Source organism: Ochotona curzoniae, unplaced genomic scaffold, assembly GCF_017591425.1.
Source record: "Ochotona curzoniae isolate NIBS_2020 unplaced genomic scaffold, NIBS_Ocur_1.0 contig_1482, whole genome shotgun sequence".
Lineage (NCBI taxonomy): Eukaryota > Metazoa > Chordata > Mammalia > Lagomorpha > Ochotonidae > Ochotona > Ochotona curzoniae.
In genome coordinates this window covers 1,954,972-1,973,481 of record NW_024465100.1, presented here as the reverse complement: position 1 = coordinate 1,973,481, position 18,510 = coordinate 1,954,972, and the positions used below count along the sequence as shown (strand labels likewise).

The following is an 18,510-nucleotide window of genomic DNA, read 5'->3' as shown; positions in this document are numbered from 1 at the left end:
GGAAAAGGGCCTGGTAACAGGGCAGAGTGGGGCCAAGAGAGAAAGCGCTTCCAAAGGAACGGGACTCTCTACAGTCCGACTATTGTGAGATCAAACAGGAGAAGTAGTAAGAATTATCTTTGTATTTGATTGTCTAAATCATTCAGTGTGGTTCTCGCTCTTTTATTGAAGTAAATAGAGTTGATTATAGCCCCAAAGAAATTGCTTTAATATTATATTTTGAGTCCAGAGAGAACTTAGTCCGTACCAAACTAATCTCAACTTTTTTCCAATCTGAACTAGGCTGAATAAGTATTGCAGCTCTTGTTGTTAGCTACTAACAAGAACTCGGAGTTTAGTCCTGGGCTTCACATCTGACTTCCTTCCAGTGCGTGACCTGAGGATTAATTCTCCTATAAGTCCACTCAACTTTACTATTTTTTTTGGTTTGTCTCCTGTTTTCTTCTAAGGCAAATTAATTCCATTTCTTCACTTTTTTGGAGGCTAGTGCTTGTGAAATATGACAGATTGACAGCCCCTGGGGAATGCAGTCCTCTTATTATTCTGTGAACAGATCTCCTGCTCAGCAACATGCCTCTAGTCTTCTGGCTGGGCAGAGAGCCTGTGTGTTATGTACTCCCTCCAGGTGGATATCCTTTGTGATAGAGCATAAGGGACAATAAAAACAGTGGATGGAAGTTTGAGAGTGGTTATCAGAATTTGGAGAGAGGAAGAAAGAGGAGATGGAGAGAGATCCATGGACAGAGAATCTTCAAAACATTTGTGGAACAATTGTGTTACAAAGATAGTACATGGGTTTCAAAATATTTGCATCAAAATAAACTTGCCTCTTAATTCCATTTTTCTGCAGATATTTTAAAGCACCCTGATAAGTTGCAGTTAAATGGGAGAAAGAAATTCTAGTGTTCTGTTGCACATTAAGATATCAATAGATAATAATGTACTGTGTAATTTAAAAAGCATGAAGAAAGAGTTTTAAATGTTTTTCACTATGTGAAATGACTATTTGAGAAGATGTGTATATAATTAAGAGCCCAGGCTGTGGGCACAGTCATCTGGATCTGTGTCTTAGTTTTGCTGTGTTAGAAGTTTGTCACTTCTCTGCTTTCTGTTCTTCTAATCATGTCTCCTTGTGATAATACACAAGGAACAAGGGCTTAAAATCATCCAGAAGTAGATGTGTTCAGATCCCAGAACCAACAACCTGAGCCTTCGTTGTGGCACTGCCTGGTATCCTGTAGCATGACTACAGTAATTTAACCTGTGACATTTAGAACAGAATTTGACATGTGTTCAGTAAATGGTAGCAATATTGGATTGGATTTTTTTTAGAAGTTTGAGCAGAAATAGAACTTTGAGGCAATTTTGCTTAATTGTTAGAAAACTGTAAGACTTATTTACCTTAGGAAATAAAACTTCAAAGTTGTGTCTTAGCAAAAAAAAAAATACATCAATCAGTGTGTCATGCTAATAGGACAGTTGACTTCTTTTTAACTCACTGATTGGTTCTGGGAATGCAGCAGTCAGCTTTCTCTTTCATTGTGGCAAAAGGTGGAATTATATCAAAAAGAGAATTCACAACTACAGAGAATTTTAAAGCTATAGGGAGTAGTCCTGGTGCCTGAGTAGGTCTTGGTTGTAGTCTATTTAACCTAGTATCATTTGGTAGATCAGTCCAATGAGAACTACCAGGCAGAGGGTCAAGAAAGACGTGGATCCTATGATAGAGATTCAAGGGGCCTTGATGTGGAGATTGTCAGTGCTATGATTGTAAATGAGGCCTTTCTTTCTCCTTTTTCTTCTCTTTTGTTTTCTTTCTCATTCATTTTCTCTTATTTTCTTCCTTCCTTTATTAAGTTATTTAAAAAGTATGGTTAAAAAGAGAAAGAGAGATCTTCCATCTGTTTGTTTACCTCCCCAAATGCCTGAGGCTTCCAGTGCTGATCCAGACTGATGCCAGGAGATGGGACTCCATCCAGGTCTCCAACATAGATGACAGGGTCCCAAGTAGTTGAGCAGTCCTCTGCTGTTTTCTTAGGCCTATTAACAGGGAGCTTGATTGCAAGTGAGTCATCCAGGACTCAAACTGGTACTCACGTGGGATGCTGGCATCATAGCTTGAGGCTTCACCGGCTGCACCATGATGCTGACCCTATAACTGAATCTGGAAGGGAGAGAGCAGAGACTCAAGCCTTGGTCTTCAGGTGACCACAATGAGGGAGCTGAGAATTAAAATGATGGGCAGGAGATGCAGATTAGACTCTTTTAAATAACAAGCAAAGGAACTGTAAGAGTTCAGTGTTAGAAACTATATAATATTAAGAAAAATGATGATCAAGCCGAGCCTACTGATGTGATTTGCTGACCTTGCTTTGAGTAGTGATGACCTTTTTCCCAGTGGAATGATAGAGGCAAAAAGCAAGGTTGCCAAGGTGGTCTTGTGAGAAACAGTGGGGTCAGGTGGCCATTGTTGTTTTCCAGTTTGTAGAAAGAAGAGGAATGATATAGAGCTCATTTTCAGTAGGATTTGAAGATCCTCTTATTACTTGTCCTGGTCAGCCAAGAGTTAATGGTATAAATGCACAGTAATTTTCAGAAGCATTAAAGAGCATGTTTCCATGGAAACATCAACCTACAGAGGGAGAGAAAGAGCTAGGATCCCCTGACAAAGAAGGAACAGCAGAGTTCTAGCCCCCACACATTACAGCAGGGAGACATGATTGCATGTTTCAGCTTCCCTGTGAAGATGCAGTTGGGGTTCCTGGTGTTGTCCCCTTGAGGATAAAGAAAGAAGGAAGTGGGCTTTAGTTTCAATGACTCTTAACCATCATTTGTTTGGAACTCTACCTCACAGATCAAACTCGCTCTAGGATACTGGGAAATATCAATGAATGTCTTTATTGTACCACCCATTTTATAATAAGTAAACTTGAATTTCTCCTGACTTCTGTTCTAACCTGGTCTAGAAATAGAAATTAGAGCAACTTAGAGGGGCATTTATAGAAACTCTAGACAAATTTTGACTGCTGATCTTTGTATTATCATTTCCATTTTTAAGTATTCTCTCCCATATGTGTTCACTGTTTTCAGATTCATGGTAATCCTTTCACTTCCACCTATTGTAAATTTCCTGTACCCAAAAAACCAAACTTATTTTTAGGGGCAGGTCATCTTATTGATATATATAGGGTAGCCCGAAAAGACATCCTCAAACTATGCTACAAGAACCACAAGAACAAAATCCCTATAGCCAAATAGCCTCCATGACAGTTGACTTTCCCTCATCCAATCCTACGTAACGTGTTGCATCTCTTTTGTGTCCAAGTTTATGCTTATCCCCTAGACTCAAGAAGCTGTTGTATTCTGTATTGCATGGCAAAGGGTTTTATCCATGTGGCAACCATAGTTCATGACTGAGTATACTCCTGTCAGAGATGCAGTCTTACATGAATGAACATCATCCATCATTCTGTCTTGCATTCATAGTGTGACCCAAGAATGGAGCAGCCAGTTTACCTAAAGCCGTGAGCTTCACATGGGCATCTGGTGGAAACCTTCCAGTGCCCTTGGAAGTTTCTGACTTTCTTGACCTTCTTACCCTCTCCACTGAAGATAATTGCTTCTAGAAATCTTTATTTCAGATCTCTGCCAACCATTTATTTTAAGACTGAATTATAACCCGCTTTTCTCAGGGCTGGCAATTTCTTATAACCTGGACTCCCAATCCCTTTAATTCAAGCCATTACTGATTCATCATATATTGATTCACGTCTTTTGTTCAAACTTCAATAGAGCTGCTGCAGGAACTTGTAAAATAAAGCACTGGGCTAGGGACTATGTATGGAACTGTTTCAAATATGTTGATTTTTGTTTACCACATACAATTTAAGAGAAAATATGGAGAGGCTTCATAAGAGGGAAGAAATAAATGAAGGGATGTCTGAAGGAAGTGAATCTTTCCTTTTCTTAAGGATGATTCCATGCCAGTGACTCTGTGAATCCTGCACCAAGAGTTTCTGGGGTGTGTATAGCCAGGATTTCTTCAGCATGTCTGAAAGTTCACAGGAAAGGAAAGGCTTCTTGGTCAAAATTTAACCTATGGAGAAATCTTGGCCAGTCACTTTTCAGCAAAGTTTGATATAATCTGTAAATATTTGTCATGAGCTATTTTATGAGCTAAAATAGATATCAGAAAGGCAAGTCTTCAACTTCAATTGTCAATAGGTAGAAGGAAGAAATCACAGCATATTCAATAACTGATTTGTCTTTGACCAGTCGTGGCATTTTCTCTGGAAGGCACACCTTAGTTTTTATACAGTGAGCCATGTTCCAATATATTGGGCACTTTATTTGTTGAAAAAAGAAAAATATTATTCATTTTCAGACAAATAAAACTTTTTAAGTGTTGCATAGAAAGGAGAAACAGATCTTCCATCCACTGGTTCACTCACCAAATGGCCACACAATGGCAAGTGCTGGGCCAGTCTGAAATCAAAAGCCTAAAACTCCATCTGGGTCTCCCACATGGGAGGCAGGGACTCATTTTCTTAGACCATGATCCACTGCTTTTTTCAGGCATATTAGCAGTAAGCTGGATCAGAAGTGGAGCATCCAGAACTCATAACAGGGAGGTGGATTAGAAGGGGAACACTCCAGAATTGATCTGACACTCATTTGGATGCCAGCAGCTTAACTCACTGCACTATAACTCCGACTCCTCCATTTTTTAAAAAGGATATATTTGCTTTTATTGGTAAGTAAAAATAATTGTGAAGGAGAAAAAAAGATCTTTCATCCCCTGGTTCACTCCTCAAGTGACCGCAATAGAGCTGAGCTGATCCAGAGCTAGGAGCCTCTTCTGCCTAGCCCACATGGGTGCAGGGACCCAAGACTTTGGGCCATTCTCGACTGCTTTCCCAGGCCACAAACAGGGAGCTAAAAGGGAAATGGAGCAGATGGGATATGAACTGATGCCCATATGGGACCCTGGCACAAGTAAAGCGTGGACTTTAGCCACTAGGCTATTGCACTGGACAATAAAATAAATAAATATCTTTTATTTGAAAGAGAGAGAGAGAAGAGAGGAGAGGAGAGATATCTCCCATTCACTGGTTTAGCCAATGTTTGGGTTAGGTGAAGGCCAGGAGTTGGAAACTCAGACTGGGTCTCCTATATGGTCTATTTGAGTTGGGCTATTGTATATTGTTCCTCAGGGTTGGTGATAATAGGCAGCTGGAATAGGAATTGGAGAGAAGACTGGCTATGGGATGTAGGCTTTCCAACCAGTGGTCTTACCTGCTATGCCAGGTGTCCACTCCTGAATCAATTTTAAAGAAAGTAATTTAGAGTAAAGCATGAAAATAGTGATCTAAAAAAGGAAACTATATTTCTGACAATACCATGATCTAGAAGAGATACTTGGTTCCTTGCCACTGGAAAATCCTGCTTTTCTGGTTACTTCTGGTACATCTGGATTTCCCATGGCATCTTTACAGATCTCATCACTAGCTGGGTGATGAGAGGTCATGGGCACAAGGATGAGGGGGAATTCCTTTTCCATGCTGAGTTCTGTCTGTAGAATTAAGTGAGAAACAGCTTTGTTCTGCACATTTGCTTAATTGGCACCAAAAGGCTGCATGATAATTCCCTAACGTTGCATGGTGCCTTCTCATGCAAACAAGAACATGCCTCCCCAAGGAGGGATTTTTAAAGAGTTCATTGTGTTCCAAGCTCAAGTCAGTGAGGTCAGGCTAGGGTCGTTTTGACAAGTGACTTGTTACAGGCTGAAATTGAAGACTTTTGCATCTATCTCCCGCCTTCCTTGCAAAGTGAACTTTGGATGTAATAGGATTAATTCCCTACTACAAAACACCTCACAGGTAGTAACTAATGACAGTAGGAAAACAAAACAAAACAAGACAAATGTTCTCAACCCTTAGTACTTTGGATAACATAGGGAATAGTGGAAATGTGCATGCCAGTCATGTTAGTGAAAAGCAGAGAGATCCACGAGTGGGCAAGCTCAGCCACTGAATTTAACAGGTGAATGATGCCAGCGTCTCCCAGAGCCTGACAGGGAAGATCAGACTTTGATACTAAAGTCTGCAGATGCTGGAATTCTCTGACACACAGGCATATAGACAGAAGTTGTAACAATCACACTAAGGGTGCTAACATGGGATGTCCACTCTGTGATAGCTTTGTTCTCAGTCTTTTATATGAATGGTAACACTTAGTCCTCTCTAGAATCCCAGGAGATGGGTGCTGTTCTTATTTATATTTTAATGGTGAAGAAGTTGAGGCTAGGAAGGGCTGAGTAACTTACAAGATCACAAAGCTTCAGAACTGGTAGATTCCAGATTTTAACAGCAATCATGTGACCCCTGTGTCCATGTGTGTATGCGTATCCATCTTTCTTTCTTTCTTTCTTTCTTTCTTTCTTTCTTTCTTTCTTTCTTTCTTTCTTTCTTTCTTTCTTTCTTTCTTTCTTTCTTTCTTTCTTCCTTCCTTCCTTCCTTCCTTCCTTCCTTCCTTCCTTCCTTCCTTCCTTCCTTCCTTCCTTCCTTCCTTCCTTCCTTCCTTCCTTTTTCTTTCTTTCTTTCTATCTATCTATCTATCGATCTATCGATCTATCTATGTATCTTTTACTTGTCTGAAAGAGAGAATTGCAGAAAGAGATCTTCTATCTGCTGCTTCATTCTTCAAATGGCCAAAATTGCTGGAGCTGGGCCAATCTGATGTCATGAGCCAGAGGGTTTTTTTAGGTCTCCTGCATGGGTGCAGGGTCCAAAGGACTTGGGCCATATTCCACTGCTTTCCCAGACCATAAGCAAGGAACTTAATCACTTGTGGAGCATCCAGGATATGCGCTGGCACCCATATAGTATGCCACCATTAAAGGTGGCAGCTTTACCCCCTATTCCACAGCACTGGCCCTTGCTTTTAAATACCTCACTACATTGCTCTTTGTAGCACAAAGGCAGAGGTGTTTTGTATTGGTGGAGTGGGGGGAGGGGGAAGCTTCAGAAAAGTTGAGGAAAAACTGAATTTTCATGGTGATGCAAACTTTCCATGATCTTTCTATAGTCCCTATAATACTGTATTCTCTTTTTCTCTTTCTTTGCTTTCCATATCTCAAAGTATTTGCTAGCCTTGCTCAGGGTTGCCAATTCATTTATGTGTAGGACAGCTTACTGGGGAGAATGAGACCCAGATGATTTTCTTTACAATTTTTGTTGTTTAACCTGTTGAAAAGCAGTGGAGGGAGGGAGGTAGGGAGAGAGAGAGAGAGAGAGACAGAGAGACAGAGACAGAAATGGAGAGCTCTTCTATTGCCTGAATTGCTATGCTCGTGGAAGCCACTTCCAGCGTTGAGCTGAGCTGAAGCTGTTAGTTGGCAACTCCATTAAGGCCTCTCACAATTGGGTGGCAGGAATGCACCTACTGGAGCCATCATCACTGCCTTCTGGCATGGGCATCAGCAAGAAGCTGGAGTTGCAAACAGACCCTGGATGGATATGAATCCAGTTACTCTGATTTTGGTATATCAAGCTAACCTGCTCCTACTTGCTCCTGGGTTTGATACAGCTAGACCTGCACTGAAGTCCAGAGGCCACTTGCCCACTTACCCTGACCTGGCACACTGACCTCACTTAGTGCAGTGGTACAGATGGCTAAAAAAGAGACCATCCCTGATAGTGCAGAGCTCCTCAGAATTCATATTGATTTGATGATTGATCAGAAATAACTATCTTTTGGGAGGAAAGTGAATGTTCTCTTCCTTCTATCCAAAGCAGGGGTTGTTGGGTGACTCCCAATAATCCTCCTCTATTTTCTTTCATTTCATATAAAATGGATTCATGGCATTCAGTTATGAAACAATCCGAGTAATAGCTCTCTGAGAGTTTTCATTGTTAGGCCTCAGGGACTGAAAAGATTTTTGCTTTGTAATAAGTGGTGAATTGACACATTGCCACTCATTTCTCAAATAATACAGCGCAGCCCACACCACCGAGGGGCTGTACAGCCTGCCCTTCACCAACACCAAAGGCCGCAAAGTATGTTACATTTATATTATTTTTCAAGGTGCTTATTATTTTCAATTTTGTTTATTCTGTTTATTAGAAATGTGTGCACGTGCATGCATACACACACACACACACACACACACACACACACACATACACACAAGCAAGCACATTTAGGGGGAAAAGCGCTCTCCTCTAATTTACTGCTCAAATGCTTGCAACAGCTAGCATATGTCTACCGTGAGAATGGGAGGACCCAAGTAACTTGAGTTACCCTTGCTACCACCCAGGGTGCATATTGGCAGGAAGCTGAAATCAGGAATGATCTGTGACTTAAATTCAGCACACAAGTATGAAATATAGACGTATGAAGCAGTGTTTTAATTGCCATAACACATGTTCACTCCACCTCACAGCTCACCAAGATACTAAAGTATCTCATTAGGTTAACACGTCTATTTTAGAATCTGAGTAAGATATGGACTAGCCCAAACTTGAACTTTTTATGATATGCCAAGAATGCTTTAAAATTAATCATATAAACACATTTTATAGAAAATGTTTAATCCACTAGAAGATCAACCATTTTAGCCTGTTTTAAGTAATTATGAATTAATATTACAGTCTATTCATTAATTTCCTTGAGAGTCTAGCTCTCATTCTGCCAAAAAAGAGAGAAAAGCATAGCTTTAGGTTATTTTGTCCAATAGTATGATTTAATATTTTCAAATGATATTATCTTAAAACTTTTATTTTAAAAAGTGAGTTATTTGGGGAATAGCGAGGGAGAAAGGAGTGGGAGGAAAGAATCACTATATCTACAAAACTGCATCATGGAAAATAATAATAATAGATTGTTTGGTAGAGAAATGGAGAGAAATAAGACAACAGACATAACAGAGAGAAATACCATCTGCCAGTTCACTTCCAAAACACCCCCAACAGCCAGAGTTGGCCCAGGTCGAAGCCCTGAGCCACTAAATCAGTGCAGTCTCCCGTGTGAGCCAAGGGGCTGTGGTACTGTAACTGTCACCTGCTGCTTCCTGAATGCTGCAACAGCTGGAGCTGGGCTTTGCAGGAGGCAGGAACCTAGAACGCCATCCAGGTCCCTGACACGGGTGTCAGGACCCAGTGTGCTTGGGCCATGTTCTGCTGTTTCCCAGTAGGAAGCTGGATCATAGAGGCTTGTTCTTGAACTGGCACTCAGATAAGATGCTGGGGTCATAAGTGGCAGCATAACCTGCTTTACCACAACACCTCCATTTTCTTATTTTTGCCAGCATTTTGGAACATTTTCTAGACTTTTTAAATCATTTGAGGGTAGAATATGTTAGCAATTAGAACAGTCCTCCTGAGTATGAGCTCAGAAGGAGGGAGTTACTCACTGGTCATGGTCCACCATGTTGACCAGACTATACTGGGTTAATAACTTTGTTTTTTTTCCCCATAAGTTTGTAAATCCAAACTAGGGGAAGAAGTTGTTACTTTAACCTATCTGAACAAGAAGACTGAATGTTTAATTTTTAGGTATCTTTGATTCTATCAATATTGATCTTTAATTAGGTAGCTTTTAGAAGTATTAAAGTTCAGAACTCTATTTTCATCCTGTGAGAAATCTTTCTCATTATTTTTAGAGGAAAGGTGTGTTCTTCTGAAAGATTTATGACTTAGGCATTCAAATGCTAGAGTTGAAAAATATAATAGCTACAGTATCAAATAAAATGTGAGGTGACAACTCTTAGCTGGCCTCACTGTAGAAAAGTCTGTTATCTATAATGTATGCCCAAGAGATCATATTGTATGCCTAAAATCTGTACAATACAAGAAATGTAGAGATAAAGAACATGCCAGAAGGGTTCACTTGTCGCTTCTCACATCAAAATGATCAGTTTTACAAATTTGGAAAGCTTGAGGCTTTTTGAAGGTAATCGATACACCAGTAACAAAAGCAGAGTTCCAGATTTTCTGAACTAGAAAAGTGTGAACAGAGTCAAGAATTGAAGTGTCCTACCCTCAACTGTGGATGTGTTTTTCAAATTTACCTCTTAATATCTGGAAAATGGAAATGAAAACTAGGAGAAATTGCTATCACTTCTGTGGCATGGTGGTGAGCTGAGAAGGTTCTGGACTGGGGCTGTGGTCGTCTGGACCTTGTTTCCAGCTCTGTTGTCTGATCTTGGTAAAGACACAACCCTTTGTGGACTTATCTGAAAATGAAAGGATTGAATGAGGTGTGATGCCATTCCAACTCTCATAATCATTTTAACAGGTTAAAAATCTAGTGCTTTGTAACAATACAGAGAACCAAGTAAGCATTGTGGTACTAGGGTGCTTGGTTGTCTGGATGGATTCTGGGAGAACTCCAGGTGCCTTTCACACTTACGTCATTGCCTTAGCTATCAATGTCGTGCAGCAGATGAGCTGTTAGTAACAAGGCCAATGCCACAGAGGCAAAAGGGCTCAGAAAGCTCTGCTTGCCCCTTTTAAATTCACTAGTGTGTGACCTTGACCATGTGTTGGCTTCAAGCCCATTAGGATTCTGAGTCTCTTTCAGCAAGCAGGTACTCAGAAAAGGAGACATTTTTTTTTTGATTTGGTCCCTGTTAGGGATCTATATGTATGGTCCAGGCAGGATGCATGATATGAAAGTGGTACAATACACGCTTGGAGCCTGGAACCTGACTTCACGTCAGTCGGTGATATCATGAAGATAAATCTGACAGTTCAAAGGCTTCAGCTACAACTCCAAGCAGCTCCTTCGGAAAGTCACTGTGCATTTGAGAATATGTTTTCTCCTCTAAATGAACAAGCACAGTGGATGATTTCTAAACTTCTGTGTAATATTAAGACTTTATTAATTAGGCCAAAACATTTCTTAGAGGGTCAGACTACATCCTAGACACACATAAGGAAATTTTGGATATCTCACACCTGGATGGAATTCCCAGGGAATTTAAATCTTATGGAAGAACTCCTGAACTTGGCTGACACAGGAAGTTGGCTAGGGTTCTGATGGAGTCCTTGAAGATGGCATGCTCAGAAAATGGTAGAATGACTATGATATCCTTTAATCTTAATTGCAGTTTAATTCTTTACCTGAGGTTTACACATGAAAGTTGTGAGATTTTAGTTAATATTCAAAATTGACGAAGTACAGTCAGAACCATAAGTAGCTGAATACCTTCAGGTCTTACAAAATGGATTAAATTAAATTGATTAATATGCCCGCATGGTCAGTTTTATCCTCCACTTGTGGAATCTGATCCCCATTCCCGGAGGCGCTCAACTAATACTTGAGTCTTATTAAAATGAGGGTATCATGATCACATCATTAAGGTTCAAATTAAGTTTTTGGATGCTCAAATTATGCCAATATACTTTGTTTTCTCCTTCACTGTTCCCTGTTGTATCATGTATATTTTGTCCATTCACTATTTGATTTCTTCATCACAACAGCCATGTCTGATGAGATGGAAGTAAAAATGATGTCTCCATTACAAGATCACAAGTGTGAAAGTGGACTAACCAGAGAAATTTAGCCACAGGCCAGTTACATTGTCCTTGAGGGGGGTTTATTTTCTGAAAGTTCAAATCTCTCCACTTACTTATGCAGTTCAATGCTGTCCCTTCAAAGAATTCATCTTGTGAGGTTATGCACTTGTGCTGGAAATATATTTGTTCCATTCATGCTGCTTATTAATTGAATTATTTCTAGAACTTCTCTTTCATAATTGCTTTCTGAAATGGAAACATTCTTTTCAGCATTCTTAATGGTGTTTTAGATAAAGTGTCTAGTGAAAAGAAGGGCACTTAAACCAGGTATATTATTTCTTACACTTTTATGCTTTCCTCTTTTTTCCTTGGCTACTCTGCCTCCTCCCTTTTCATCCTCTCTCTCTTCCTTCTTTCCTTCCTTCAAAAAAGGGACGTAGCTGAATTATTTTGTGTCATAATATTTATCTGCAGATTTCCAGACATTATTCCAATTTATGCAATACAATTGTAGAAAGAAAATATTTCCTAAGCAAATTTTATTAGTTGTTAAATCTATTTTGTTAGTTGAAAATACTCTATCTTTTTTTGTAATGACATCACCTAAAATGAAATCTCTCAGGCCTTGGGGCATTGGTGGTGCTGCCAGTTGTAGGACATGTGACTGTTTTCTTTAAACTGGGATTGGGCTTGAGTATGCAGCTTGGAAGAAACAGCTGGAGAATGGAGAAGATGCTGGATCGGGCACTGAGGTGGGTTAGGGATGCTATGCTTTAATGGTGGAAATAGCCAGAGCAGACAAGGTGTGGAAGGAAGGAACTTGAAGCCATGGTACATTTTGACTATAAAGAAAATGGGGTTATTGAATTTAATGTTGTTATAAGAGAATTGAAGTGATATGATAAAAAGGGCATTAAACTGAGGATGTTTAACAATATTCCGTGCCTAGTTGCTTTTGTGAGATTGAGAAAACAGTTTAACCCATTTATGCTAAAAAAAGAAAACCCAAAGATATTAAAAGGCCAAATATAAGATTTATGGGCATCCCACAAGGTGCAGAAAGAGAAATTGGATTTAAAAATGTGTTTAATGAAATAATGCAAAATTTCCATAATCTAGAGAAAGAATTAGGAAACAACATCCCAGAGGGACACAGAATTCCCAACAGGTTTGACCAAAAGCGATCTTTACCATGACACATGATAATCAAGCTCTCTTCTATCAAACATAAGGAAAAGATCCTTAAATGTGCTCGTGAAAAAAAAAATCAATTGACCTATAGAGGAATGCCAATTAAATTCACAGGACCTCTCACAGGAAACTCTACAGACCAAAGATAATGGAGCAACATATTCCAGATTCTAAAAGCAAAAAAATTGTTGGCCCAGGGTAACATACTCAGCAAAGCTTTCCTTCTATGAAAATGAAATAAAATTCTTCCACAGTAAAAAAAAAATGCCTCATCCAAACCTTCCCTACAAATGATACTTAAAGATGTTCTTTTGACTGAGAAGAGGAATAGTACCCACCAAAACCAAAGGCAAATGTGAAGAACATCCCAGCAAAATAACAACGAAGATTGAAACAACCATTGCTGAAATGAAAGGACCAAATGACCACCCATTCATATTAACCCTGAATGTACATGGCTTAAACTCATCCATCATGCATCACAGATTAGTAGACTGGATTTAAAAAACACGACCCATCTATTTGTTGCCCATGGGAGACACATCTCACCAACAAAGATCAGCGGAAACTATCTCGTGCTTTTTGTTTGTTTGTTTGTTTCATCTCTTCAAAACACTTTCTCATTAAATTGTTCACTGACTCATAGATCATATGGTAGCATCACTTTCTTTAAGAAGGTTCTTGATTTTCTTTTTCATTTCTTCAGCAACACATTAGTCATTCAGTAGCATGTTTAACTTCATGGCATTTTTAATTTGCTTTTTTCTTCCTGTTTTTGTTTTGTGGCTTTTCATTTAAGGGGATGTACAGTATCTGTGTAATGGTGACTGTCATATACAGATGTGAGGATACAGTGTAGTATGCATCTCTACTTCTAGATCAAAGATGGACTCCCAATGAAACTGTTAACTTTTTTGACAATATGATGCTGGACTCCGGCATTGTCCATGCCCACAATGATGGACATATGACTTTATGAAGAACTATACTGTAATAATAATATAAGGGAACTCAGTGTGAGAGTGAGGGGAAGATGGTACTTGGGGAGGGGCTAAAGGAAATCCCAGGGCCTATGGAACTGTATTGTAAAATGATAATAATAATAATAAAGTAAAAATAAAAAGACCCAAATTCTTCATGTTGAAATTACAGAACTGAGTGAGTTTCAGGTTTTATTAATAAATTAAAACAGATTGTATAAGGAATGTATGGTATCCTGAAAAGCTTCCATGTGGCAGAGTTAGAATATCCAGGGGGAACAGAAGTTTTAAAGGGTTGCACGGGAGGAGATTTCAGAGCTACTCAACCAAGAGATGGCTTCCTTGAGAGAGAATAGGTATGGAAAAGTCCCCCATTGACAGATGCATTGAAAGTGTGTGAAGAAGTGGTGGGCCAATGAGTTTCTTACACTTTCAGTTGTATTGTTCCTGGAATCCATATTCTTTTGAGGTCTTCTATATTCTTGATTGTACATATGAAACTGGACAAGATCAAGGAATGAAAGGATGAAAATCCCAGGCAGTTCTGGGAGTGAGAAGTGATCCATGAGGGTTTGATCAATCTTGTCTCAGCAAGTTTATAACTACCAGAAGGATATGAGTGCTAGTAGCTGCTTGTTGAACCTAATGCTGCAGAAGTTTCATTGAATCAGAAGTTAAGAAACCTTTCAACTTCCTTCCTCTGTCAGTCTGACTTCAAGTGTATGATGTTTCTCTCATTCCCTGCAGCAACAGGCTGGTAGCAAGCATCAGTCTCCCGAATTAGCTTACCATGCACACACAGAGTTGACGACGCTAAATCCCTCACCCATATGGCAAGGGGACATTACTTACCAGCACAGTTGCACTAATGTATTTGTGATAAGCACTGTGGGGCTTCCCAATGCAGGATTTGCTCAGCACAGCATCGCAGCCAGTGGGTACGTGGGACAAGCTGGGATACAGGTGTACAGAAGGAAGACCAGCCCACTGGTCTGGCTGCAGTTCTCTCCAGGGTTTTGACAAATGTGTACAGATAATCCTGGGGAACTCTGTGAACCACATTTTCTTCTTTTTCCTACCTTTAGGATCTTCTGTATCCTGTGGTACTAGATCTCTGCCTACTGGATTTATAATTCTTAGAAACTGGGCTGGGCATGTCGTTAACAAGGGTTAGAAATTGGTGGATCCCTGGATGAGGTAGAACCCTAAGCATGAGACCTCTTTCGTCAGGAATTTGTCTTGGTACTCATAGCTACTTCCTTTTCTTGTCTGTACTACTTCTACCCTTTAGCTCCTTTCTTGAACAACACTTGTTGGCTTTTAATGAGATTTTAATATGTACCATGTCTCATGATAAATCCTTAATCTATCTCATTTAAGCCTTACCAAACACATCATGTATTGCTTCACCTTTTATAGATAGGAAAACAAGTCCTGAGGCTCAGAAGGCTAAGCAGTCTACTCAAAGCTGAAGGTATAGGTGTGACTCCATGACTGACCTTATTTAAAATTACTACACTGTTTTTTATGTGACTCGTATTATGTAAAAACAATTGGCTGTATTGTCAAATAGGAACCAGAAGATTGCCAAGGTGCACAGTGTCTGTGTATCGATGAATTGATTTGTCTGCATCCATCTTTTTCTTTTTCCACCCATACTCTTTTTGGTATATCTTCTTCATGCAAGATTAATCTTCCTTCTTTTTTTTTTTATCTCCGCAGGTATCTGATCAATGTCACTTTTGAAGGGAGAAACCTGTCCTTCAGTGAAGACGGCTACCAGATGCATCCCAAACTGGTGATAATCCTTCTGAACAAGGAGCGGAAATGGGAACGGGTAGGACATGGTTTTTGTATTCGGAGGGGTGGTGAAGTAGAGGAGCAAGCTGGAAAATGTTGTGACATGCTAAGGAAAATTTGTCTCTTAGGTTTTGATCCCTGGACCTAGGGTGCAAGAAATCATATTCTAAAAATACAAAAGAGCTAGCCCATTCTCAGAGTTACAGCTTCATTTCCTGACTAGTTTGGTTGACCAAGAGGTTGTTTTCTTTATGTATTTTCATTTGATATTGGTGACTACCATATTGTTTGAGTCATGATTTTCTTGTAATGGAGAGGCATGTGTTTAATATGTTATTTGATGAAGAAACTGAGTCAGTGGTACAATTCAGTAGTCATGTCCTTCACAGGACCTGTGGAAGCCTATAAAGACTGATGTATACAATTTTTAAATCTTAATATTTATTACCAAAACTGGGGTGTTATGGGCCTCTGATTAGGATGGAGATCGATAATGGGAAAAGGTGAGTGAGATAGATGACTCAGTTTCCCCTCTGTGCCATGGTGGGGTTTGCGGGGAGAAGGTGGCCACTCATTGTTATCATACTGCATTAGTGCCCACGGATGGAGACGGACTGCTTGATGCTGTATTTGAAACTCATTGTGGGGAAGAATGTTCTGTTACTTGAGTGGTCTTGATTTTTCTGAGTTGTCCTCTTTGTTACACCAGAGGTGAGAAATTTTCTAAGGCCTGTTGGTTGCCTCTATATCCCTCATGTGTCCACAAACCTAGGTGCTTTATGTACAGCTGGCATGAAGTGTTATTCAACCTGTGCTACTTTCTGTCTTTCGAAGAGGTACTCAAAGTCTTCTGTTGGCTGAGGTGCTCTGGCTGTCTAACCTTTAGTGTTCATCTGTGAATGCTCCCCATGCTGGCATTACTGTTGGGCACTGAGGTGGCTCAGTTCTGTAATGTGTCTTCCAGGGTCAGACCACATGTGAAGACTGACTGATGAGCAGATACAGTTAGATTTTGTGTTGTGAAGTGTTGTTGTTCCAGGCTCTGCTCAGAATTTTTCTACTGCCACTTGATCACAAGGCTTGAAATGCAAACATTAAGGATTAGTTTCCTTGTATGTCAGGTTGCCCATGTTGGACTTACTTATCTGCTTAAGACCTTGAACAGTTCTCTTAGCTACATTTTATAACAATCTCCTCTTCTGTAAAATTGAATAATAACAATAGTATACATATTATGGGCGCAAGGGTGAACTATATTAACTAACACTTGTAGACTATGGATGCACTTTAAAATAGATTATGGAAAATTTTTAGAGTTAAAATATAGATTTGTACTGTTCCCCTCTCTCCAATAAAAAAGAAATCCATACAAAGTTTTTCATACTGTAAGTTTCCCAGTATCTTTTTAAAGACTCATACTTAGAAAAGTACTGTGTAAGGCCTGGCACAATGGCCTTGTGGCTGAATTCTCACCTTGCATCCACCAAAATCCCACATGGCCCTGCTCTGTGTCCTGGCTGCTCCACTTCCCTTCCAGCTCTCTGCTTGTAGTCTGGAAAAGCAGTAGTGGATGGCCCAATACCTTGGGACCCTGCACCAACATGGGAGACCTGGAGGAAGCTTCTGGCTTCTGGCTTCAGATTAGTTCATCTCCAGCCATTGCAGCCACTTGGAGAGTGAACCAGTGGATAGAAGATCTGTCTGTTTTTTCTTCTCTCTGTAGATCTACCTTTTAAATAAAAATAAATAAATCTGATAAAACATAAAAAATGAACTATATGTATTGTGATTACCTGGTACATATTTGCTTTCCTTATTACTCCAGATTCTCAGTTAAATACCAGTGTAACCATACTACTGTCACCAGTGGTCTTTCTTCAGGTATCCTCTGCAAGGCACTTGTCCCTTGACATACTTTGCTGAGAAGCAGTTCTGCAGGTTAGTGAGGTTGACAGGTGCTGCCTACTGTCTCATTCTGGAAGAGTTTCAGAACATGTCAGCATTTGAAATTTCAGATATATTTCAGCCAAGAAACACTTATAATTTTATTGAGTATGGCATTTCCCCTAAATATTTTAAGACCCCCTTGTTTATACTGTTCCTGCTCTTTGAAAACACTTTGGAACACAGATGGATAGTAAGTGCCACAAAATCCACAGACCAATTGTCTGAGGACAAGCATCAAGGTGTCAGCCCCTGGTTCTGACTGGAAGAGAAACTAAGTTGTTATATTTCTAGGGAAAGCTGCCAGCAAAAGAAATGGAGACAAATACCCTGATATTCACGATCTTGTCCCAGAGAGCCTTGGATAGCCAATTCCACAAAGGCACATAGGTAAAACCAAATCCAATGCAACAGTCTCTCATGCGATTGTTTTCATCAGGACTCAGCTCCAGGCCTCAACCTGTGCTGATGGGCTTGATTAAAGTCACCTTCCTACCACTGAATATCCCTTTGTTTAGAAATGCTCCCCACCCTAATCAGGTTGGCTTTCACTGCTGCCATGGAAACATACTGCCAGAAGGGTTCTGGACCCTTCCTTGCCCTGTGCATAATAGGCACTTCTCAATATCTCCAGAGCAGTGGTTTTTAACAGCTGAGATTTCACATGTGAATACCAAGATGGCCAACCAGAGTAGCTTTTATGCAGTAGACTCAAGATTGCTGTCCCAAGCAGGTGCATCTCACAGCTGTCTAGCTTAAAGGGACATACCCACAGACCTGCCAAGTTCTCTCCCTGGGACTGCACTCTGAGGCATGTGACCCCCATACCATTACATAATGAGACACTCCCTCCTCACTGCTGCTTTCTCTCTAGCTCTGGCTCTAGTCCTTACTTGTAAATCATCCAAAAACTATGTGATAAGTTTTTAAAACAGGGCTGCTTATCTTAGATGCCTGCCCTTTTGTCTTTGGTCAGTTCTGCCTACAGATACTAGAATGAGCTTCCTAGTGCACAACTCTAGTGTTTGTTTGCTTGTTTGTTTTTGTTTTTGTTTTTCCTCTGCTCAAACCAGTGT

At 40.0% G+C, this 18,510-nt stretch overlaps 1 protein-coding gene across 1 annotated transcript in view; it reads left to right on the top strand.

Annotated features, from left to right (window-relative positions):
• GRIN2B (glutamate ionotropic receptor NMDA type subunit 2B) overlaps window positions 1–18,510 on the top strand; it is a 416,455-nt gene that overhangs the window by 287,619 nt on the left and 110,326 nt on the right. The window contains exon 4 of the mRNA XM_040968253.1: window positions 15,413–15,527. Within this exon, the coding sequence (XP_040824187.1) occupies window positions 15,413–15,527 (115 nt within the window). The remainder of the gene's footprint in view (window positions 1–15,412; window positions 15,528–18,510) is intronic.